The sequence below is a fragment of the Lethenteron reissneri genome, chromosome 21 (genome assembly GCF_015708825.2).
Source record: "Lethenteron reissneri isolate LAM-NWPU_2019-01 chromosome 21, ASM1570882v1, whole genome shotgun sequence".
Lineage (NCBI taxonomy): Eukaryota > Metazoa > Chordata > Hyperoartia > Petromyzontiformes > Petromyzontidae > Lethenteron > Lethenteron reissneri.
This window is the reverse complement of record NC_083799.1, coordinates 9,388,530-9,413,562: the sequence shown is the minus strand read 5'-3', so window position 1 is coordinate 9,413,562 and position 25,033 is coordinate 9,388,530. Positions and strand designations below refer to the sequence as shown.

General features: G+C 50.1%; 1 protein-coding gene across 1 annotated transcript; it reads right to left on the bottom strand.

Moving 5' to 3' along the window:
* Positions 1 to 11,075: 11,075 nt before the first annotated feature.
* Positions 11,076 to 23,991, bottom strand: LOC133345193 (homeobox protein DLX-5-like). The gene is made up of 3 exons (XM_061555737.1): positions 23,083 to 23,991; positions 20,253 to 20,461; positions 11,076 to 14,384 (listed from the first exon to the last, which is right to left on the bottom strand). Exons 1-3 carry the CDS (start codon positions 23,585 to 23,587, stop codon positions 13,935 to 13,937), a joined length of 1,164 nt encoding a protein of 387 aa, XP_061411721.1. The 5' UTR covers positions 23,588 to 23,991; the 3' UTR covers positions 11,076 to 13,934.
* Between the last annotated feature and the right edge of the window lie 1,042 nt (positions 23,992 to 25,033).

Here is a 25,033-nt window from a genome sequence, read left to right as displayed (position 1 = left end):
AGGTCACATTAGGCAAGGTGGGTTACTTCCACTCCAATGGAGAGGTCACATTAGGCAAGGTGAGTTACTTCCGCTCAAACTGAGAGGTCACATTAGGCAAGGTGGGTTACTTCCGCTCCAATGGAGAGGTCACATTAGGCAAGGTGGGTTACTTCCACTCCAATGGAGAGGTCACATTAGGCAAGGTGAGTTACTTCCACTCCAATGGAGAGGTCACATTAGGCAAGGTGGGTTACTTCCACTCCAATAGAGAGGTCACATTAGGCAAGGGGGGTTACTTCCGCTCAAACTGAGAGGTCACATTAGGCAAGGTGAGTTACTTCCGCTCAAACTGAGAGGTCACATTAGGCAAGGTGGGTTACTTCCGCTCCAATGGAGAGGTCACATTAGGCAAGGTGAGTTACTTCCACTCCAATGGAGAGGTCACATTAGGCAAGGTGGGTTACTTCCGCTCCAATGGAGAGGTCACATTAGGCAAGGGGGGTTACTTCCACTCCAATGGAGAGGTCACATTAGGCAAGGTGAGTTACTTCCGCTCCAATGGAGAGGTCACATTAGGCAAGGTGAGTTACTTCCACTCCAATGGAGAGGTCACATTAGGCAAGGGGGGTTACTCCCACTCCAATGGAGAGGTCACATTAGGCAAGGGGGGTTACTTCCGCTCCAATGGAGAGGTCACATTAGGCAAGGGGGGTTACTTCCACTCCAATGGAGAGGTCACATTAGGCAAGGGGGGTTACTTCCACTCCAATGGAGAGGTCACATTAGGCAAGGGGGGTTACTTCCGCTCCAATGGAGAGGTCACATTAGGCAAGGGGGGTTACTTCCACTCCAATGGAGAGGTCACATTAGGCAAGGGGGGTTACTTCCACTCCAATGGAGAGGTCACATTAGGCAAGGGGGGTTACTTCCTCTCCAATGGAGAGGTCACATTAGGCAAGGGGGGTTACTTCCGCTCCAATGGAGAGGTCACATTAGGCAAGGGGGGTTACTTCCACTCCAATGGAGAGGTCACATTAGGCAAGGTGAGTTACTTCCGCTCCAATGGAGAGGTCACATTAGGCAAGGTGGGTTACTTCCGCTCCAATGGAGAGGTCACATTAGGCAAGGTGGGTTACTCCCGATGAAATGAGCATTTAGATGTTGACCATCTCCCATTTACAGCCCTGAGTCAATCTAGGAAATACCACATTCCCATGGTGGTGGGCGAGTATATCGACAGGGCAACCATTGTAGACTTCTCCACAACGTGGAAACCATTTTATCGATCCCGGAGGAATGATGGGCTGAGTCAAACAGGATTAGAAAACTCGTAAGATTCTCTGTTCGAGCCGCTCACTCGACCGCCAAGATACCTCGCGAGATGGATTGGTAATGTACACACTAGACAGACAGATATCTTCATCTTTAATTATTACCAATCAAGTGGTGGTGCAATGCCTAGCACACCACGCTACGACTGGGCAGTCTACTGGGCAGTTGGAGGCAATGATAATGGAGGGCAGATGAGCGGAACGCCGGGCGGCTAAAGTACAGCGAGTTCATAAAGAAGGGACTATTTATTGATCGTGCACGTGCCAGTCATCTCAATCAGTAAACCCATGGCACGTGGGTCTGTCCCGTGACCTCCTGCCATCAAGCGAGCCTTCGACACTTCACGTGGCCTCAGAGTGCACCAAGTCGCGGTGACGTCACCATCACTTAGTGGCGAATGGAGGCTGCCTGTTGTGCCTTGGCGCGCGCGCGTCAGTGTGCGTTTGGATGCGTGCGGGGGCGTGCGCGTTGCTTTGTTGGGGCGTGCGTGCGTGTGCCTCAGCGTGTGCAGGTTTCCTGCGTGCGTGACTCTGTGTACTTAAGCGCGTTCGTGCGCGTGCATATTAAGACGTGCTCTGATGCTTTGGTGCGTTCCCGCGTGCACTTGTATTCATTAATGCGTGCGTGTGTCCATTCCCGTGTGTCCACGCGTGAGTTGTTTTTTTTTTACGCGCGCAAAGTGCGTTCAACCCTGCGTGCGTGCGTGCGTGCGCGCGCGTACACGCATGTGTGCGTACATACGTGCGTCCATCCCTACGTGGCGTGGCGTGCGTGCATTTGCGGTAATCGGAGTGATCTTGACGGCTACTCTCATGAGCGGCCCTGGGCTGTCAGTGGGGGGAGGGGGGGAGCTGTGGCTGAGCGGCTGTGTGATGTCCGCGCCTGCGGGCGCGCCCGTCGCCAGAGGTGTCACTCACGCACCAGCGGGGCTCCACGGAGTCTGCCCGCAGATCTCGGGCGCGCATTTCGGTCGTGAGCGAGCGCGACGAAAAAAGACTCCGCGTTGAAACTCGTCCGCCTCCTTCACGTCCCCAGTCGATGCGTGTGCGCGCGTGCGTGTTACTGTGGGGGAGCGGTGGCGTCGTGGTTAGCGCGTTGTGCTACGAATCCCGCCCAACCGAGTTCGATTCTCACTCCGGGCCACCAACACCGGTGACGATTATCTCAACCGGTCCGGGGCCTCCCCTAGGTCGACTCAGCCTCAAATGAATACCCGGTGCAGTGTTGAAACATCGCCGCAGGAGAGACGATGTGGACAGGCGTGGTGCTGGTCACCCCACCCTTGTCGTGTGCCGTGCCGGCCTTCATAGGCGTTCGCTAACAGCACTTTGCCCAAGAGTCTGTTACAGGCTACACGGGACATCTTTGTCTGTTGTGTGTGACTGTGTGTGTGGGGGAGGGGGTTGGCGTGGCGGTGGTGAACGCGCTGCGCTACAGGACCCGGCGATTCGACTTCCGACTGCTGATCAGGGCGAACATCGGTGACCTAATATATTGAACCGGGTCCTGGACCTCCCTACAGGTCAGGGGTCAGCATCCTGTGCCTCCGGAGCCGCACGCGGCTCGTTAAGGACTGCTTCGTGACTTTGTTCACAAGCATTGCGGCTCTTGAAATATTAGTTTTAAAAAAATTGTTTTTCGAATTCCCGAAAACAAATATTTTGGTTAACGATCCCAGGATCCTAGATCGTTAGATGTGTTCCTGGTGCGGTCTTAAACATCGGTACTGGAGAGAGCGTTTGATGACACAGGGGAACTGTATCTTTGTGAGTGTGTGCGCGTGGAGTGTGCGTACGTGTGTCACGTCGACCAGGCGCGCGCGCCTCGCCTTATTTAATAGGCGCTCGCTGACAGCGCTTGCCCCGAAAAAGTCTGTTAAGCCGATACGTTGAAGCATTGCTGTTGCTACGTGCATTGTGGAGAGCGGTGGGCACGGCGGTTAGCGCAATTACCCGAGTTCGTTTCAAGGCTACGGGTAACGTCAATGGGACGAGTCAATATATATTTCTTTGTTTCTTTTTGTTTGCATTTTGACTGCTTGTATTGTGGTTATTGCAAACATGATGCCTTGTATAAAGGTGTCAGTTTTTGTACCAGTTGAAAGGGTAAAAACCTATCACTATATTTTGCCACTGGTAAAGGAGGTCTCAGTGTAAATACTTACCCCGAGCTCTTAATACTCTGATAGTTCGCTGTTTTTGAGTTGTACGCCTTTTGGCGTCATCTGGTCCAACACCAGTGGAGACTGGGCTCTAAGAAAAGCTGTCTCGGGTGTGGACCAATCAACTTCAAGGACAGTGCATATCATTATCAGAGTTGTTTCTTTTTGTTTGCATTTTGACTGCTTGTGTTGTGGTTATTGCAAACATGAGGCCTTGTATTAAGGTGTCAGTTTTTGTACCAGTTGAAAGGGTAAAAACCTATCACTATGGGACGAGTCAATACCCGTGGACTGAATCGGGATGTGAGAAGTTACATCCCTACCCCGTAGCGGTCCTGTAAACATTGGAGAGACCAACGCTGTCGCGCATGTCCCTCTGACGTCGTATAAGAGAGTGTTATGTTGTATATGACTGCATTTGTGTGTGCGCGTGTGCATGGCTGTCAGAGGTGGGACAAAGTCATTGTTATGCAAGTCCAAGTCGAGTCTGAAGTCATCAAATTCATAACTCGAGTCTGACTCGAGTCCAAGTCACATGACTCGAGTCCACACCTCTGATGGCTGTACATGCGTGTAGAGGTGTATGCGGTTAGAGTGGGGAGCGAGCGGTCGTGCATCGGCGCGCTCCGACACCCGGCCACGTGACTTCGAGTCCCGCTCGCGGACACCAACGCCAGTGACGCACATCGCCCAGGACAACGCAGCCTAGAATGACTTGCCACGCTGGGGAGACAAAGGCGGTCGGGCGTGGATCTGCTGAGTAGGTGCTCCATGACGTAGCGTTGCAGTATCCTGTGGGCTACAACTGTATGCGAATGATATGTATTCTCTTGAAACGCAAGTCCATCAGCAATGCGCACTCTGTGCATGAGTGTGTCTAGTGTATGTGTGTCGAATATGGCTTTTTTGTGTGCGTACACCCAGGCTGTTCAAATGCTATTGGGGGAACTGTGGCCGTGTTTGTATGGACTGTCGACTGTATTGTAACCGTCAAATATATGTGAGTGTATTCGTGTGGACGCGTGGTGTATATGTGTGTGTGGCCTCAAGGTGCACATAGCCTGGCACAAGCGTCGTGGTGACGTCACCGCCACTTAGAGGCGAAGGCCGGTTGTTGTTGTGTGTATGTGAAGACTCAAATGAGTAGCTAGTGCTGTGTGTAAACATCGCCACTTGGGGAGACAAAGGCGGCCGGGCGTGGTGCTGGCCACCCACCCCTTCGTGTGCCGTGCCGGCCTTCATCGGTGCTAGCCAACAGCACTTGCCCCAACAGTCTGTTCAGGCTATATGGGGGATCTTTGTTGTTGTCAAGGTGCAGTAGGTGTCCCGCGCAAGGTCGCTGCGTGTGTTTTATATATATAGCTACACGGGGGAACGCGCGTTTGTAAGTGTGGGTGTGCCACTTCTGTCGACTCAATGAGTACCGAGTGTGACTCAATGAGTTCCTAGGCTGCAAAACATCACAGTTGGGGAGACAAAGGCGGCCGGAAAGCCACCTTGGTACGCCGTGTCACCTTAAATAGGTGCTCGCTTACAGCGCTTGCCCCAACAGTCTGTCTCTGTGTGTGCCTGTAGGATAGATAGTGAGTGTGGCCTGGCAACGAGTAACGCTTTGCGCAACACTTGCGGCAAACAGGATGAATGATTGCATCTGAACCTGTTCTGGGCCTCCCCTAGGTCGACTCAGACTTAGGGTGTTTGTGTATGCAACTGTGTAAGAGTGTGCGAGTGATTGTTGGCACGGGTCCGTGTGCTGCGTGTATGCCCGCCGTACTAAGCCTTAAGGCATCTGTTTAATAGCTGTGATACATGTTTACAGAAACAGACAGCGTTGAAACATCCTCTGTTTGTGCAACGCAGCTTGAGTAGACGCATCTATGAAGTCTCAGTAGAGATGAACCCTTCAGCTTTGCACTTGTTTAGCAATATTCCCTTTCCGTTCGCGTATTTTAAACACGCATTAAAACCACGTTGCGACAGGCTTGCTCTCAAAACCTTTGTATTGTCATCGTTACACATACAAATAAGCTGTTTCCAAATCGGCCGTGCGTATACGATGTGACCCGACTCAAACGGGGTGACGCGTATTTGCTTCCCAATCGACGCTCTGGATCTGGCCACATCGGGTCCGATTCCCGGCAGCGGTTTCACGACATCAGTTGCGATTGAGAGCTGAAACCGGCTCTGAAAACACCGACTCGCACTGACCAGCGTGGTGAAGTATGGTCAAACAGCCCACATGATCCACACGACAGGATTGAGGCATTCGTTGAGCGGTGTCTTGGCAAATTGAAAGTGTTATTATTGTCATACGCAGCGGTGAGTGCGCGCATGCACTGTGTCTCGTGAATTGGATGTGGCGAATAGGCTCTATTCAATTCTCTACATACGATTATATATATATACACACACGTGTATATAGGATGTGAAGAGGGCATGTGCTTAGTAATATTCTACATACGGACAAGTACATATATAGATAGAAACACGTGTATATGGGATGTGTATTATGGTTGAGACCGTGCATGTGATGTGTATTGAGCTCTTGTATGTACATTATGGGCATTGTTAGTTCAATATGTATTTACTCAGAAATTTCCCAGGGTGTATATTTGCGTCCCATGTACACGGGATGTGTATTCATGAAGCGTGCGTTAGAGGATACGTAATGTCCTAATGACATAACAGGTGAACAGTGTGTGTGTGTGTAGGAGGCGTCACCATCTCGTATTCACAATACACGTGTGTGTTGACCCTGTGTGTGTATAGAACGCGTGCCCATCTCGTGTTCACAATGCACATGTGTGCTGACCCCGTTGGGTATATAGAACGTGTGCCCATCTCGTGTTCACAATTAATTGTAGTGACCCCTGTGTGTAAGACCACGGTCTGACCGGCCGCTATCGAGTTTCTCGCATGCACGCAAGTGCTTCCATTTGCTCCGCAGGGGAAGGTCGCGTTTAATGTAAAAATACTGCGCGCCCATGCGTGCGTGTTCTGCACGCGCGCGCGCGTGCGTTAAAGGTTTTGTGGGGAGCGTTTTTTTCATTTCAGTTTCATCTATTATGTGTAGCCCGGTGAGCCATGAGGCTCTTGACGCGGGTGCTACCGCAACAAACAAAAACGGTAGCTGGAGTGGTTAGCGCACCGAGTTACGAACCAGTGCAACCTAGGTTCGATTCCCGCTCTCGGTCAACAGCAGCGACGAATATCTGAATTGGGTCTTGGTATGTAAACATCAACATTGGAGGGGGGGGGGTGTGAACAAAGGCAGCCTTGCGTACATGGTTCTGGCAACACCAAACCCTCGTGTGCCGTGCCGACAGTCATAGGTGCTCTTTAACTGCACTTTCCCCAAAAGTCTATGTAAGCTACACGGGGGATATTTGTCATTGGAGGCAGCCTTAGATACACAGAACCGTGATGGTCTCTTCAGCTTCGGGTCCGCACACAACACCAATGGCATGAACCTCATCCATAGTCACCACAACAAAAGCAAAAGTGTTCCTGCGTTTGGTAGCATCGCCGTTGCTGAATAACACAGGGTGTCAAATGAAACACTCTTGATTCTTTCGGTAAAGTCACGTAGATCGAAACAAATATTAATAACAAATAAAGTGAATAAAAATATCACGACGTTTCGATCGCGACACACGAAACGTCGCGATATTTTTTATTCCAGACAGAACCAAAGAATATGAATTCCTGCAGTCACGACAGTTTTAAGTGAGAATTGTACACGCTGAAGAGAAAACGAAACGCTCGCTATCACCATTCACAAACGTGTTTTACGGATTGACGTAATACCGTGCAGTGTGTGTGTATATAATATTTCCTGCCACGACTAATTCAACGAGCTAAATTGGTAATAAATAGTATCGTACTCTCTTTACAATGCTACGCAACAGTTCGCGGCTAACGTTTCGGGCCACGGTCCTGATTCAGAGCAAATGAGCACAGCGGATGTGTCCCAACGTGCTCATTTGCCTTATTTACATTCAAGTCGCCCCGCCACCCTGCCCCTCTCGCACCGCCCTCCCACCTCCTCGCCTCACCTCCTCCTTACATCATCAGCCTCTGGGCCTCTTTACTCGCGGAATAATCCCCCACCCCCCACACCCCAGAGGCCAACCTCCGTGCGTTTCCGAGCACTCGCTCGCACGAGACAGCGAACACCTCGACAGCACCCACGAGGGGTGTTGAGAGAGAAGCAGGGTCCCTGCTGCTGCTGTTGTTGCTGTTGTCGCTGCTGTTGTTGTTGCTGTTGTTGTTGCTGCTGTTGTTGTTGCTGCTGTTGCTGCTGCTGCTGCTGTTGTTGCTGCTGCTGCTGTTGTTGTTGTTGCTGTTGTTGTTGCTGTTGTTGTTGTTGCTGCTGTTGTTGCTGTTGTTGTTGATGTTGTTGTTGCTGCTGTTGTTTTTGTTGCTGTTGCTGTAGCCTGTAACGACACGTGATAATGCGCCGGGCATCCCTGCCATGTTCCGTCTGCGGGATTCGCCTGGCTCAAATATTAACTGCTCGCTAAGCCCATCCAATATGCACTGCATATTTGATCTGCGTAGAATACAATTCACGACAGACGAGGAAGGGGTGCGTGTGTGGGCGTGTGTCTTTGAGCCCTGCAGTAGAGAAATAAAACACCTCCCATTCCCCCCCCCCACTCCCTCCACCTTCATCCAGACATAGACCGACAACAAGGCTTGTTGTCACATAAAGATCCCCCTGATACAGACTAAATATAATGTTGGGGCAAGGGCTGTTATAACGAGCACCTCCGAAAGGCCGGAACGGTCCATTAGGGAGTGGGTTGGACAGCAGCACGCCCGGCCGCCTTTGGAGACACTCATTTGAGGCCGAGTCGACTTAGGGAAGGCCCAGGACCGGTTCAGATAATCGTCACAGATGGTGTTGGTGGATGTGGTCGGGAATAGAACTCGGATGGCCGGGTTCGTAGCGCAACGCGCTAACCGCTACGAACTCGTTCCCCGTGCGATCCCATCTTCGGACTCACAAATCAGACCGAATCCTTTGGCAAACAGAGGCCTGTGGAATATTATTGCGTGAAGTGCATTCATTGTACATCGTAGCGTAGGAGAGAGAGAGTGAGAGAGTCTCAGGTAAAGTCACCTGCACGCTTGCAAGAGATTGCGTGCACATGGCCACCTGGACTCTGCTGCACACGCGGCACGCATTAGTGCAGTGCGAGTGCAGTGTGTACGTGTGCAGCCAGTACGCGTGCACTATGTATGAGTGCAGTAAGGGGCCATCCATTGAGTACGTACGCAAACATCTGTCAAAACTTGACCCCTCCCCACCTCCCCTACCTGCGTACGTACGCTTGACCACCCCCCCCCCCGAATCCTATAAAACCGCCGATATTTAATCCACGCAGAAACGATAAAGGATTAACAATATTAACGTGTTTAAGCAAACAGACAGTCCACCGCCGGCTGCATTGAAGAATTAAGTTGCGTACCTGTAAAACGTTTGTCTTGTGTCCGCTCGGTTCAAACGCCGACTGAACCCAGTCGGCCAGGTGACGTGTCCTAGGGGTTTCGTCAACACGCGCAGTGTCAGGCTTGAAGCACAGCAGCGTGACAGCTAGCAATCAGGGGCACGGTGGTGGCACACGAGTGACACCTCTCCCACAGTCCCACTTCTCCCGGTAGTACTCGTTGTCTGACAGCTGAAGAAACTGAACTGTGGCTCATTTGAAGGACAATGTAGACAAATTATTATCGAGGCTTCATCCCCACCCCCCCCGTTTCCTATGCTACATACATTGTCAGTAGACCCCCCCATACGCAAGCGTACGCATTTGGGTTAAGCCCCCCTCTCCCCCCCTCCATGCGTACGTACTAAATGGATGGCCCCTAAGTACGCGTGCAGTACAAGGCCGTAATTATAATATATATTGGGGGACAAACATCCCCCCCAATATTCAAATATGCTCAAAATGTGCCCCCCAATATATTGCTATAAAATAAATTTCTGTTTATATTATTGTGGTTATGGTTGTACTTTATTAATCCCTAATCTCTGTCATTACATACAATGAAACAAGAAATGGTAAAAAAAAGAAAAAAACAGAGCAATGTAATACAATACACTCTTAGACATTATTGTTAAAAATAAATAAAAAGTCCATCCTATGTGTTAGGAAATGGCAGGAAATTCATTTTTAAATTTAGATTTTTTTTTTTCTGGGGGGACGACGACCCCCAGACCCCCTGGAAGATGTGGTTCCCCCCAATGTTGACTCCAATGCTACGGCCTTGGTGCAGTATGTACGTGTGCAGTAAGTACATGTGCAGTTTGGACGTGTGCAGTAATTCTGCGTGCAGCATGTACTGCACTCGTGCAGTATATGTGTGCAGTACGGGTGTAAGTATTTGCTTTATGCAAGCTCGCCCGCAAATGTCTTTAAATACACGTTGAATGCATTAATGTTTTAAATAAAGATCCATTAAATACACCATGAAATCAAAATTTACTTCACGTCGCTATATCGTTATCTATATATAATGTTACAATTGCTTCTGCTGCTGTCATATGTACGTATATATATAAAATACAAACACCGGCTATAGAGCTTATCTCAGATAGTCAACGGTAGTCGATAAAGTTTGCTGCCTGCGTCTCCTAAAACCCCGTCCATGTTCAATCCACTGCTAGACGAAAGGCTTCCCCCACGGCTTCCCAGGTCGCTCGGAGTAGATTTCACCACTTGTGTGTCACCGCACCATACTTCGCCACGCGGGCCCGCGCGCGCGCTGGCACGTGCGCATCGCTGTGAGACCTCGCGATTAGTATAATGCTAGAGGAGGAAAGGGGGTTGGGGGGGGGAGACTGGCGCGGGGCCTGGCAAGATCTCACGATTGGTTGGCGAAACATCCCGAGGTGAAATCACCACGGATGGCGAAGAACCGTCTTCTGTAGGCGAAGCATATTTCCTCACTCGCAATTGTTTTGATGTCCGGGACGCGTAACCATCTTTACCAAACGGTCGAAACTAAACCCAGAACCTCCCATTATTGCAGGTGATAGATTATTGCATACTTCTTCGGATTTGTTTTAATGTTTAGTGTGTTTTGGCTCTCCACCGCACCTCCGATTATCACGGTTGGCTACGTACGGTGCGAAAGAAATTCAACATACATACGGTGATCAATTTAGAAACACTGCGCTTAGTGGTACAGAGAGTAATCAACATGTATTAAATGTTAGTATCCTCCAAAGCAAACCTCCGTTCTTATGTATTCTTCACCAATAATGCTTCACAGAAACGAGACCCAAACAATATAACGGATAATATTGGTTTGGAAAGACAATGTCGAGTGAATAAAGCGTAGTTTATTTATATGTGGAGGTACGGAATTGAGTTATGCAAAACATTACACATTATATTTATAAACGTTATATATTCGGAGGAGCTTCCGTGATGTAGTGGTGAGCGCGCTGTACTGGCAATCCAAAGGTTGCCGTTTCAATACCAGCTTCTACTGCGACAGTAGAAATAATAAAATTACTTAAAACACAACACCGTAAAAAAACACTGAGGCCTTAAAAATGAAAAAAATGATAATGATAATAAGTGGAAATTTCGATCAATGACCCTTCTTTGTTGCACATACAATAAGAAATAATAGGCGAGTTCTTCAGCAGAGACCCTTCAACCATGCATCAGCAGCAGCACCGAGCGAATAATCAGCAATGGCAGATTCATCCAGCACGTGCGTAATCGCCGAGCCACGCGGTCGCGTCCTCGCTGGCTGCGTGTAGCTCACTCGGTAGCCATCCGGTGAACCTAATTAGAGGGCCATCATTAACGATATGCCACGTTGCGTGTGTTTTTTTTTTTAACAGAGCCACAACTGCATGTCTGGAGATCGTCATGAAGGCACCAACGGTGAAGGTTGGCCGCACATCGGCCTTGCTCCGTGTCGGGAACCTGTCCAGCAGAGCCCATCGATGACGTGGCAGTGTTGGAACCTGCACGTGGACAGACTTTGACCGTACGATCCGCAATAATGAACTGGCTAGGTGCTGATTCACCCCTCCATTCCTGCGGTCTCTGCCAAGCAGTCCTGGCCGTGGCAGTGGCTGTCGTGATTACGGGAACCGTGTGGTAACCGGTGGACGTCGGGGATATTCGGTGTAGCTGTGAAGGGTTCCGATGGTCGGCGTTGGTCTTCACCGGTGGCTTTTTTTGCTCGTTGACAACTTCCCCGTCGGGACTGAGGGGAGCGGCAGCTGCGAAAACTAGGTCGCGTGATCGACAAGAGAAGAGACGTTTGCGTGACAAGGGAAGGATTTTGCGAATTCGCCGACATCACGTGGAGCGACGCTTCTACAGCCCCGTATACTTTTATATTTATATTTATTTTGACTCGGTAGTTTTTCTCAAAACACATGACTCTGGGCAGCACTTCAAAGCGACCGAAAATTAGAAACAGATTTTCCGGACGAGTTGCCACGTGATGCCGCTACGCGCTCCGTGCTCTCGGTCCGTGCGCGCGCTGTGCCGTGCCGTGCGTGCGTGTTTGCGTGGTGTAAACTACGCACGACCTTCCAGCGGTATCATCGCCGCGTTACGTGCGATGCGCCCAAGTGCGCTCCATTGACATAGGCACGGCTGAAATTGTACACCGCGTGAGATGAGTTTTTTTGTAAAACATATTTTTATATATTTATAAACTATCCGCAAATGTTAATTGTGATAATAAAAACAAAATATTGGAGTGTAAACCCCCTCCCCCCTCATTTTGTAGTCATAATTATGAATCGTAATAACCAACCTTGATGAGTGCATGGATGTCACGTGAGTCGTGCCAACATACGAAAGAACGAATTGTATTAATGTCAGCTCCTTCGTCAATTCACGGACGGGATGAGGACCTCCCTCGTGACGGTTTGCGCTCGGGGGTAATTACGCGAGCGTATGAACGCACGGGGTTCCTGGCGTGGCTAGCACTCCGCCCCAGTTGCTGATGTGTGCACAGAGCACCCGGCACTTAATTTTTTGAAGGCTGTGTCAAATTAGAACCGGTTCAGATAGCACGAGCCACTGATGTTAACCGTGGCCGGGATTCAAACCTAGATGATCGGGTTCACAGTGCGCCGTGCTCACCACCGCGCGTGTAGTAACTACACGCGCATATACAGTATACGTATACTGCATAGTAATAGTAATTCTCTCTCGCAGCGACGGACGGGGCGCGTTGCAGCGACGCGTTAAGTTGGCTCTAGCAACTGCCCAAGCTCTGCGGCGCTCCATATACAGATACGTGTGTACGGCACTATATAGCGTGTAGGCAAGAGGCGGGTGGTATGCAGCAGGAGACAAATGCCAGCTGACATGATTTAAAGAGAGCGCGTATCTTTATTAATGCATCGATTCGTAAATGGTGCAGTCTGTGAGTACATCGACAGGATGTTGCTTCATCGGCAGCAGCAGTAGCAGCAGCTATGTACATCGTAACCGAAGTGACGGGACGCCGCTTCACAAAAAACAAACCAAAATTAATCGGCGAGTTCCGTAACAAAATCAAATCGCGGCGGCACTTAAAAGGAATCAATAAGTTACATGCAAAACATCGTAATGCGCAAAGTGTTGACATTTGTTCCCCCCCTCGTTCAATCTCAACAATTGTTCTCTATGTACATTCTTGTATTTTACAAAAACGATGCGAGTACACGCCGATTAAGTTAGAAATTCCATGTACAACCCAAAAAAGGCACTGCTGGATCATTGTACAAATGAGGCTCCATGCGTCTTTGACACGAGCTCCGCGTAGCCCGCGTGTCTGTGTGTGTGTGCTCCTACAGTCTGTTAAAACACCTTCACGTGGGATCTTTGCCTTTGAGTATGTATGTGCGTGTGAGCTAGGAGCAGCAACAGGCGGTCCATGTGGTGATGATGACGCTGCCTCTGCCAGTTACCTCAGTCAGTCATCCCATAACATCTGGGTCTGGCCTGTGACCCTCTGCCTCTTGACACACTTGACCCCCCCCCCAACGTGCACCTAGCCTGGTGCGGCGAGCACGGAGGTGACGTCGCCACCACTTAGCGGCGAGTCGTATCTACGTGCAGGAGTGGGCTCGTTGTAGAACATCCCTTCCCTGAGGCTAGCAACGCTAATAACCAAGACGGACTCATTAATCCACTCACTCTATAATTATAAACGGGAAAGTCCTGTCCTCAAAGTGAGCACCCTTCCTCTTGAATAAGAACGACGCAGTGGTTGTTCATCTGCCGCGTGGGACAATTGTGGGGGGTTCATGTGGGGGGTTCATGCGGGGGGGCAGGGGGGGGCTCTCGGGATAGGAGAGTTCACCACGCGAGCACCGCGGGTGCTAACACACAGCTCCATGCTGCACACAGCCTCGTGTGCACGTGTATGTGTGTGTGCACATGTGCGTGCGTACGCACACGTGCGTTAGAACACCGCGTTGGTTAAGTTAGTACACTGCCGAAGTGGCGCCACTTACATTCGGCTGCGCTAGCGCCAGCAGTGACGGTGGACTGTGCCTGAACGCGGTGGGACCTCCGCTCTGCTCCTGTTGCTGCTGCTGCTGCTGCTGCTGTTGATGCTGCTGGTGCTGCTGGTGCTGCAGGTACCAGGGCGGCACGGGTGAGTAGGGGTGCTGCGGGAGGTGGTGCGGGGCTTGCAGCGCGGCCGATGGGACCCCTAGACCCCCAGCGGGGCTCAAAGGTGACTCCCAGGGCGCTGGCACTCCGTGCAGGTGTGGGGCGGCAGAGCTGAGTTGCTGGTGTTGTCGACCCGGAGATGCGGGGGAGTTGCAGGCCATCGGATCGCTGCTGCTCGGGCTGGCGTGTGCAGGCGCCACCTCGCCGTTCTTGCCCAGCTTCTTGAACTTGGAGCGCCGGTTCTGGAACCAGATCTTCACCTGTTGCAAGGATGGGATGAATTGGGGGGTGAGGAGAGTGAGATATGAGGATGTTGATGATAATGCTTTGTAAATTCTACATAGTCGTCATTCGTGCCATGATGCATACATCGCCATCATCAATACATGCCATTATTTTCGTCCAAACAGCAATCATCATCATCATCATCATCCATATATCCATCACCATTCATACATCCATCATATATCCATCGTCATCCATACACACGATACATCATCACCACTTCAATTATTATCATCATCAAGCAAACGTCCATCATCGTCATCATCATCATCCATACAACCATTCAACGACCAACACCTTTCATTCATAATGCACAATGCAACATGTACAACACAACGGAGACGCATGCTAGAAGACAAAACAAAGTATGTGTTGAATATAAAAGTTGTGTATCATGTAGGCCGACTGCAAAACTAAGTAACATAAACGGGTACCCAAGTAATATATATGTAGACGGCTATTTCACTAAATGATGTACTGTCTGTGTACAATTTGTATTCATCTCGCATTAAGATAAATGGGAAAAAACTCAATACCTGCGCCATTAACACCATCCGATAACAGAAATTATTTACTAAGCTGACGTTTTGGGGAATGCCCCTTCTGCAGAGCAAATAGAGGCAAGAAGGACTGCGTTTGATTACTCTCCATATTATATTATTTGGGGCCTTGTGAATACTCCTGATACGTTGTGCTATGCTGTCCATTATCTTGCAGGTTTAATGATGATGTGATATTTTTTTTACTTGCACAGTACTTGTACAGCACTGCATGACGAGTCTCCATTGTAAAATTTTCAACAAGTAAATAATTAGTGCAATGAGAGTTTACCGGTCTTTTCTATGGATGGGTTAATAGAGCAGTGCCCTAACCTCACCCACCCCCGAATGTGGTTGCTTGTACGAAATTACAATTACGCTTGGATACAAAAAAAACATTTCAGCACTGTAATTAATACAGCATTGTATACTGTATCTAATGAGCGGGGTTTTAAATGTTGCATGTCCGAGATGATATTCTCGCGTACACACAGTACTTATACAGCACTGCATGACGAGTCTTCTTTGGCGCGAGCACGTTCATTATGCACGTGCGAGTACATTTCAACATTCCAGTTCGTGTGCTCTTGGCGACATTCATATATCTCAACGGAAAACTCGATTGCGTGTCCTCTGGAGTACATCTAAATATGCACGCATAACGCGTTGCTGTCGAGTGTGGAACGATCCCACCATGAATAAATGACACAGCGCGAAGAGAAATTCATTCAGCGGTGGATTTGACAAAGGGTTGAAGAAATTGCAATTGCTATGCTGTACATGTGTGGTATAAATGTGTGTTATAAAGGCGGTCGGGCGTGGTGTTGGCTACCCACCCCCTCGTGCGCCGTTCCGGCCTTTATCAGGTGCTCGTTCACAGCACTTGCCCCAACCGACTTTGTGTGATAGTTGTGTTATTGGTATATATATATTAATTTTGTCCTTAATGTGCAAATACGCGCCATATTTAGTATTCACAATTATTGTTTTGCAGTCTGAAAGTACATTGACATTTTTTAAATACAAATGCACGTTGCAATGTGATACATTTTTCGTCGTTAAATATACATTTATGTAGATAAATTAAATAGTGACCAATGTATAAGCTGGTTAAATTAGGTACGTTCATATATATATATATAAATGCACAGATATACACAACATTAAATCGTCTCGGTCACACATCTTAAAATATTAACATTTCATATCGTATATTTAGAGTTAATTGCGCTGTTATCCACAACATAGAAATATAATATTGAAATACACATTTTTATCGCAATTATTACGCGTGCGTGTAAGTAGTAAGCCTCGCCTGTCCGACAAGTGACGAGTCACGAAAGCACAAACGTGTGAATAAATTACTCCGTGTATTCTAGCGCGGTCCAATTTAAACCGCAAGCATCGCGTTGTCTAATTACGGCGATCTTAATTCAGCGCACGTCTCAACACAGGTGGCATGCCCCGCAAATAAACACGGCTGGAAACTGCAGACGGCTATGCGCAATGTTGCCTACAGCACGCGGTCAGCTATTTACACCCACCACACACACAAAGACCAAGCAGACTGCTGGGGCAAGTGTTGTTGGCGAGCACCTATGAAGGTCGGCAACGCACACACGAGGAGGTGGGTTGGCCAGCATCACATCCGTGCCGCCTTTGCCTCCCCACTGCGCAATGTTTTTGACACACCGCACCAGGTACTCGTCTGATGCTGAGTCGGACTAGGGGAGGCCCAGGACCGGTTGAGATAATCGTCACTGGGTGTTGGTGGACGTGAACGGGAAGTGAATTCGCGAACTCGTCGGGTTCGCAGCGTGGCGCGCTAAGCGCTGCACCACCGCTCCCCCACAACGACGGACAAACAAAGACATACACACAAGCGCGCATATACGGTACATACACACACACACAGCCAAACGTGCACACGGCTAAATCTTAATTTTAAGTCACAACCGTGAGTTTCCTGACTCGTCAAACCCGCGTTCGCGTTGCGCACGAATTGGCCATAAAAGTTCGGCAAAAAACACTTTAAGAGCTGCATCCTCCAACTTGCCCCTGGCAGGCAGCCCGCCTGCTGCTGATGCTGCTGCTGCAGTAACGCACGAGACGAGGCGGGGACCAGGGGCTGAGCAAACGCCGGGAATGAGTAGGAGCAAAAAAAAACAGGTTTCCGAAGGTAACACTGTAGCAGTGCTGGTGATGATGCTAATAATAACAAAACTAATCCGTTTTAATATCGGTACCCGAATGTGCTTGTGTAAGTTGTAAATCAGCACAATCGGTTGGCCCAGGATTTATCTCCGCAAGTAAAAGTGTCCAAAGCGTCTCTCTCCTCGCACGCAAAGCAATGAATGGGGCGCTCGTAAATCGTTGGCGGTCCTGGGTAAATGAGTGGAAATTCCACATTCTCGCGGCGGCGGGGAAATGGGGGGGGATTGCTATTTATTTAATATTCCAAATGTTGAGTTTATTTTCTAGACAGTATGGTAAACTCCACCCGCGGCGTCAATGGCGCTATAGGATGGTGGTGTGTTGGAGTTGCGACGACCGACAGGACCGGGTATTAAACTCATACGAAGCGTCTCGACTGTGTGAGAGTAATGGGCGCGCGTCCCTGACTACACGGCGAAGCTTCCACGGAAACCGCGACACGAAAACCAAACGCGGCCGAGAAGAGACGCCCATCGCGATACGTACCAATGCAACGCGGTACGTAACAATGCAACGAGCTTTAAAATATTGTACGCACACGTAAACGTATTAATCAACACGCAAACAAATCAACACACAAACACACAAAGCAACACACAACACACATACACCAACACGCAAACACATAAACCGACACACTAACACATACACCGGCACGCAAACACATACACCAGCACGTAAACCGACACACAAACACAGAAACCGACACGCTGTCGACCCAGGACACAACCTCGCATGTATACACACAAACGTTACATTGTACGCGTGATTCCTTACGAAGCGACATCACCAATAACCAAACCACCGCTGGATCGATCGTACTTCCCGACATCCGTCTCCATCGAAAAGCGTCGTATCGGCGAATGTATCAATCGTGTATGATGATGATCGCCGACGGTGATGATGATGACGACGTCGGTTTATATATGTGTATATTTAAATCTGTGTGCATTTGTTCATAAATCCCCCCCCCCTCCTCCACCCTCTAAATGCAACAGCTGCCAAGGGGTTCATCAAGACGCCCAGCGAGGATAAATTGAATCAAACAACCTTGAGCCTTGTGTCTCCACTCCCTCCACCACTCGCGACCACCGGGGCCACGGCGCATTTCACAGCGAGTCTCGAGACGCGAGCCACTCAAACTAGCCACGAGGTGGCAGGGCCTGGATTCGACTATTTGAATCAATCTGTGCGGATCTTCGGGTGTTACTGCCCTCCCCTGTGGTGTACCGTGATGGGTGTACCCTCCCCGCGTACACTCCTCCAGTTTCGTCCCGCATGAAGCAAGGCAGCTCATTGCTGGCAATTGCCAAACATCGCGTGAAATATAAAGCCCTCTTTTATAAAAGGTCTTGGTACGACTCAATGACTATTTTTATGAATACATTAATAAATAGCATCGGTGATGTGATCTATATGTATAATATGCGTTCGTCGCTAGACGGCCAATATGCGTTTGTCGCTTCTGGTAGAGATTCTTTTGAATTCTCTTTAACTTGTATTATTGTCCAAAGTTATTCTATTATCACGCACACAAATATCTATTTGGACATAAGCGCTCACGACGTATATATATACGCGCGCAACGTTATGAATACACGCACAGACAAGCATAGGATGGGCACATTTGTGAGTGTCAGAGAGATACAATGCCGTTGATGGAGACTCACGATACAGATTCGTGTGCTTAGGCTTCAGCGTCAATTCCCGAGACTGGGAGTGCCGTGTTAAACCACGAAGCGGTCATTAATTCATTTCGAGTGCTTGGATGCTATCGTTTGCGATAGTCAGCACGCTTCTGAAAGAGAGCTATAGTGGCGAATTGCCCGATGATGCTGGATGCAATTACCAGCGAAACGTCGTACTCATAAATTGTAAATGTTGTGGTTTCACTCTTCAACACACCGGTGGACTAAAGTAGTGAACTATTTGTCTTTTGTCAACGTGACACTTTTTTGCTGATTAGCCGTGTCGGGTGGTGGAGGGTTACGACACATTTATAAATAACGCGATCTAACCCAAACACATTTATTATGAATAATATTGGTCGCGAAAGCCTACGTGTTAAACAGAGCTATAGTATAGCTCAGTGGTGGGCCTTACCTGGTAAAATAAAATACAAATTGTAGTGTCGTTGATTCTCGGCTTAACCTGCTTGCCCAAAAATAACTCTAACCCCCCCACCACCCATATATTACTGGACTTTTACTAATTTCACACAATTATTGCTAACTCTCAAGAAAACAAAACAATAAATGAAGAGGAAGAAAATTTAACATTCGCAAAAAAAATCTCATGGAAGCTATTTTTCATCAACACATTCGTCAATAATACTGTGGCATTAAAAGGAAACACAACTAGCGGCGTTTCGGGCATAGGCCCTTCTTCAGGAGCACATATATTCCCATAAGATCAAGCTGTGGTTAAAATATCTGGCTCACTGTAGTTGTGTTTTTACTTATCGGTCGACGATTATCTGAACCGGTCCTGGGCCTCCCATAGGTGGACTTAATAACCCGTCATCTGTGCCATCGTCCCCTGAGCTCCTTTCACTCGGAATGAGCCCTCGCTCAACTCTGAGTGACATAAACTTAACTGACGGATCGACCGTGACGAATATACACACTCGCAAAGGCGTACAACAGCGAGGCGTCTTGCCAAACAAGAGTACTGTTATCCATAAGCAACGCACACGTTACAAACCAACCATTTAATTTATCAGCCTGTTAGCTTTTCAGATCCAACATCATCAAGCGGAATGTGTACCAGGGAGCAAACTGTACACCGGTTTAGGAAAATCACGGGGGTTCTAATCGGCAAACTCACACTCGTTCAACAGACAAACGCCGTCGGAGTTAGCGGATGTTATTGGCAAGAACTCTCCATATGCTTATACACACACAGCGAGAGCATCCCGATTCACGCATGCAGAAGCGGCAACGCACGGAACGTCGCGGCGCGTTATTGGGGTGCGGGAGGGGTGGTGTTTGGTTGGGGGGTGGCGATGAAACGTTGACATCTTCTTCCCTTCACTCCACCGCGCCGGCAGAAACATAAAGGGGAGAGTCGAACAACTCACTCGTACCGCACCTGAGTCTGCGTGAGTCCCATGGAGGCAGCGAGTTCGGCGCGTTCGGGCAACGCCAGGTACTGCGTCTGCTGGAAGCGGCGCTGCAGCGCGGCGAGCTGGAAGCTCGAGTAGATGGTGCGCGGCTTGCGGATCTTCTTTGGTTTCCCGTTCACCATGCGCACTCCACTCTGCCTCGACTCCTCCTCCTCCTCGTCGTCTTTGTCCGCCGCTGCGCCGAAGGCCACGGCACATCACGCGGGACATGTGAGTTCGAGACCGTGTGCGAGCGCGAGTATGTGCGTGCGTGGCCAACGCCAATGATGATTCTTATCGGAACCGGTCCTGGACATTCCCTAGCTTGACTTAGTCTCAAATGGGCACCTGGTGCGGTGTGCAAACATCGCCACTCGGGAGACAGAGGCGGTTGGGTGTCGTGCTGGTCACCCATCCCCTCGTGTGCCGTTCCGGCCTTTCATAGAACTTGCCCCAAAAGTATGTTGAGGCTATACGGGGGGTCTTTGTATTCTGAGCGTACAATGCGGTGGCGATTAGAGAGATGGCGCGTGCGATTATACTCTTGTTGTTGTTTAGCGTCTTGAAATAAAAAAAAACATTCTGTGCGACCTCTCTCGATTCTAATAATACGTATTAACTATTTTCGACCGCATCTTCTAAAGTTCTTCTTTGTTGCTATCCGCATAGCGTTGTGGGCCTTTGAGCTTGCCCTTCAGCAAATGTGTATTCAATTTGAATGTGCGCGTACCTTCGCGACTTTAAATCACGTTGTTTCGTGGTGAGTTTAATCGTTGCAAATAGGGATTCATAAACACAGTCCGGGTTTCCTGAAGGAGGCCAGTCGACCAAAACGTCGAGATGCAGATTTTCTCTGAGCGGCAGTAAACAAACCTGCTCACTGAAGCGGAGAATGTGCACATATATAGTTGAAAATATACTGCGTGTAATAGACCACACGGGTGTCCACTTAAACAAAAATAAACAAACCAGCATCCCACGCATGGTCATATAAACTGTTGGTGACAGTTAAGTTAGCAAGCACCTATCAAGGCCGGTACGGCGCACAAGCAGTTGCTATTATTCCCACAACAGCACACCGTACCAGATAATTATTTAAAGCTGAGTCGACCTAGGGGAGGCTCAGGACCGCTTCAGACATCACTCATCAGTGATGTTAACCGTGGCCTGGAATTGAACTCATGTCGCCAGATTCGAGGCGCAGCGTCCGATCCACTGCGCCGCCACTCTCTGCATACGGTGCATCTTGCTCGCGCGAACCGCACTTGTCCCAACAGAGCGATGTCGCCTTTACGGGTGATATTTGTCTTTGTGCACACACATGTACGCAAAGTCCTTCATCCAGCAGTGGATCGATCATGCCTGATGACGATGATACACGCAACATACTGTTGGGACAAGTGCTGTCAGCGAGAACACGCGTGCGGGCACACACACACACCGTGACGTAAGCCGAAACACATTTGTCGGAGATGGATGTTAAAGTTCAGATAGCTCTTCAAGTTTAAGAAGCTATTGCGGCTACTGACGTGGGTCTCGCTTTGCGACGAGATGCAGCGTCTCGGCTGAACGCGTGAGTTTGGCGAATTGTGGACAACACCTTGGAATGTTCGGTGGCACAGATGACAACGGGTGCGAACGTTTCAAAGATAAACAACCCCCGTATAGACTGTTGGATCAAGTGCCGTTAGCGAGTAGCAACCTATAATGTACCAAGGCCGGCATGGTATACACGAGGGTGTGGCTGGCCAGCACCACGCCCGAACGCCTTTGTCTCCCCAGTGGCGACGTTTTAGTTGTCCTTCCTCCGATTGGCATGGTTGGCTACGTACGGTGCGAAAGAAGTTCAACATACATATATCGCACAAGCTACTCATTTGAGGCTGAGTCGACCTAGAGGAGGCCCAAGACCGGTTCAGATAATCGTCACTGTTTCTGGCCGCGAGCAGGAATCGAACTCGGGAGGCTGGGTTCGTAGCGCAGCGCGATATCCCCCCCCCCGCCCCCACACAAACAAGATACACGTACACACAGATGCATCGGAATACACAAAGAAGCACGCATCTAAACATGCGGACTCACACAAGCAGACACGGCGACAGACAGAGAAACACATACAGATGGGCATACAACAGACGCAGGCGTGTAGACACACGCGCCGGTAGTATACGACACAGAACGATGCAAATACAAATACCCCCCCCCCCCCCCCCCATATAAAAATTTAACAGACCGTTGGGGAAAGTGCTATGAGTGTATGAGTGGATATGCACGACCAGCATCATCATCACGCGCCCGGCCGTCTTTGCATACCCTAGTCGCACCAGGTACTCAATTAAGGCTGAGCCGACTTAGAGGAGGCCCAAGGACAGCTACCCCTCCCCGCCCCACTACACACACACACAGTGACTGACTGACTGACTCACAGCCCACACACACACAGTGACTGACTGACTGGCTCACAGCCCACACACACACAGTGACTGACTGACTGGCTCACAGCCCACACACACAGAGTGACTGACTGACTGGCTCACAGCCCACACACACACACAGTGACTGACTGACTCACAGCCCACACACACACACAGTGACTGACTGACTCAAAGCCCACACACACACACACAGTGACTGACTGACTGACTCACAGCCCACACACACACAGTGACTGACTGACTGACTCACAACCCACACACACAGTGACTGACTGACTGGCTCACAGCCCACACACACACACAGTGACTGACTGACTGGCTCACAGCCCACACACACACAGTGACTGACTGACTCACAGCCCACACACACACACGCGCGCACCTTCATCATCTTCGCTGGTCTTCCCAGCCGCGTCGTGCGTGAAGCCCTCGTAAGCGTTGCCCCCTCCCACGGCCGCTCCTCCCGCGGCGCCGTAGCCGCGCTGTCCCGGGAACGCCTTGACAGCGCCGTACCCCGCGTGAAGGGCATCCGCGCCGCGCCCCAGCTGGTGGTACGCGTAGGGGCTCAGCGGGGTCTGGTTGTAGGCGGCCGGCGGGCAGTAGGGTCCGTACGCCTGATAGGCGCTCGACGGAGACGGGTGGTAGTAGCAGCCGGAGTCGGTGGAAGACGACTCGGGCAGCGTGGGCGACGATTGCGCCTGCGGGTGATGATGATGGTGATGGCTGTGGTGCTGCGGGTGATGATGATGATGAGGGTGCTGCTGCTGCTGAAGGTGTTGTTGTTGTTGTTGGTGGTGGTGGTGGTGGTTCAGTCCGTACAGGTCGGCGTCCCTCTTCATGAAGTCCGGCCGCGGGTCGGCTGAACTGCACTCGAACACCTCGGTCATTGTGACGACGGCTGGCTTCGCGTGACAGACCGACGGCACAGACTTCGCAGGCAGGCAGACAGGCGCGCCTGTGTCCGTCTCGGTGTCTGTGCGCGCACGCGCGCGCGTGTGTCAATGGAAGAGCGAGCCTCGTGTAAAACAGCGGGGCTGGGCTGTGGCGTGTGGTTCCCGCTCGCTGCTCGGCACGAGAGGGGCCCCGTGGCTCGGACACTGGGGTCTGGGTCGGGGTGTTCGCGCGGCACGGCCCCTTTTATCGGGGGCAGAGCAGAGCGGAGCGCCTCCTCATTGGCCGAGGCGGCGGCGGCGGTGGTGGTGGCGGCGGCACGGCGGCGGCCCCGAGGCTGTGCGCGCTCCCATTACCACACAAAGACAAAGGTCCCCCGTGTCGCCTTAACAGACCGGTGGGGCAAGTGCTGTGAGAGAGCAGCTATGAAAGGGGTTAGGGGGTGGGGCGGACACGAGGCGGGTGGGTGGCTAGCACCACGCCCGGCCGCTTTTGTTTCCAAAAGTTATAATGTGTTTTTTTTTTGCACACCACATTCGGTACTAATTTAAGGCTCAGTCGATCTAGGCGAGAACTACCCAAGACCGGTTTAGATCATTGTCACTGGTTGTGGAACTCGAACGGCCGGGTTCGTGACGCAGCGCTGCACGGCCGCTCCCCACACACATGTTCGCATGTACAAATAAAATACAACAGTTTTTTTCCCTTTTGCCTTTAACAGAACCGTTGGGGCAAGTGTTGTTAGCGAGCACATTTGAAGGCCAACACGGCACACGAGGGGGTGGGTGGTCAGCACCATGCCCGGCCGTCTTTGTATCCCCAGTGCTATTGTGTTTTTTAAACCAGATACTCATTTAAGCTTGAGTCGATATTGGCCCTGAGCCGAAATCGAACTCAGGTCGCCGGGTTCGCTGAGCAGCGCGCTAACCACTACTCTCCCGCACCCCAAACATACTACACATATACATGATACACTTATGCAAACTGTATATACACGCACACACAAAGGCACACGCATACAGTGCGTACATATATGTAAATAACTACACAATACACACATACACACACATATGTACACGTTTGTGACTCAAAAGAAAACGTGTGAGTGTGTGTACGAAGCAGTGTGTTTGTGTGTTTGGGTCAGTGTAAAGTGTGAGTGTGTAAGGAGTGTGAGGTGAGTGTGTGATTGTGTGAGTATAGAGTGGACGCGTGTAATTGTATTCGTGAGTGTAACGAGTGCGTGTGATGTGTGTGTTAGAGTGTGTGTGTAACAGAACTTGCCCCAACAGTCTGTTAAGGCTATACGGGAGGTCTTTGTCTTTGTGTGTAATGGAGCGGTGGCGCCAGTAGTGAGCGCACTGCGCTATGAACCTGGCGACTCGAGTTTAATTTCGACTCATGATCAATAAAAGTGGGGCTCATCTGAACTGGTCATGGGCCTC

What these genes read in the sequence shown, in the direction of transcription:
- LOC133345193 (XM_061555737.1), bottom strand. Translation starts at nt 23,587, where the DNA reads ATGACCGAGGTGTTCGAGTGCAGTTCAGCCGACCCGCGGCCGGACTTC. An exon ending in GACCAGCGAAGATGATGAAG is followed by an intron (nt 20,462 to 23,082) that starts GTGCGCGCGTGT and finishes CCTTCGGCGCAG; the next exon opens with CGGCGGACAAAGACGACGAG. An exon ending in TGGGACTCACGCAGACTCAG is followed by an intron (nt 14,385 to 20,252) that starts GTGCGGTACGAG and finishes TCCTTGCAACAG; the next exon opens with GTGAAGATCTGGTTCCAGAA.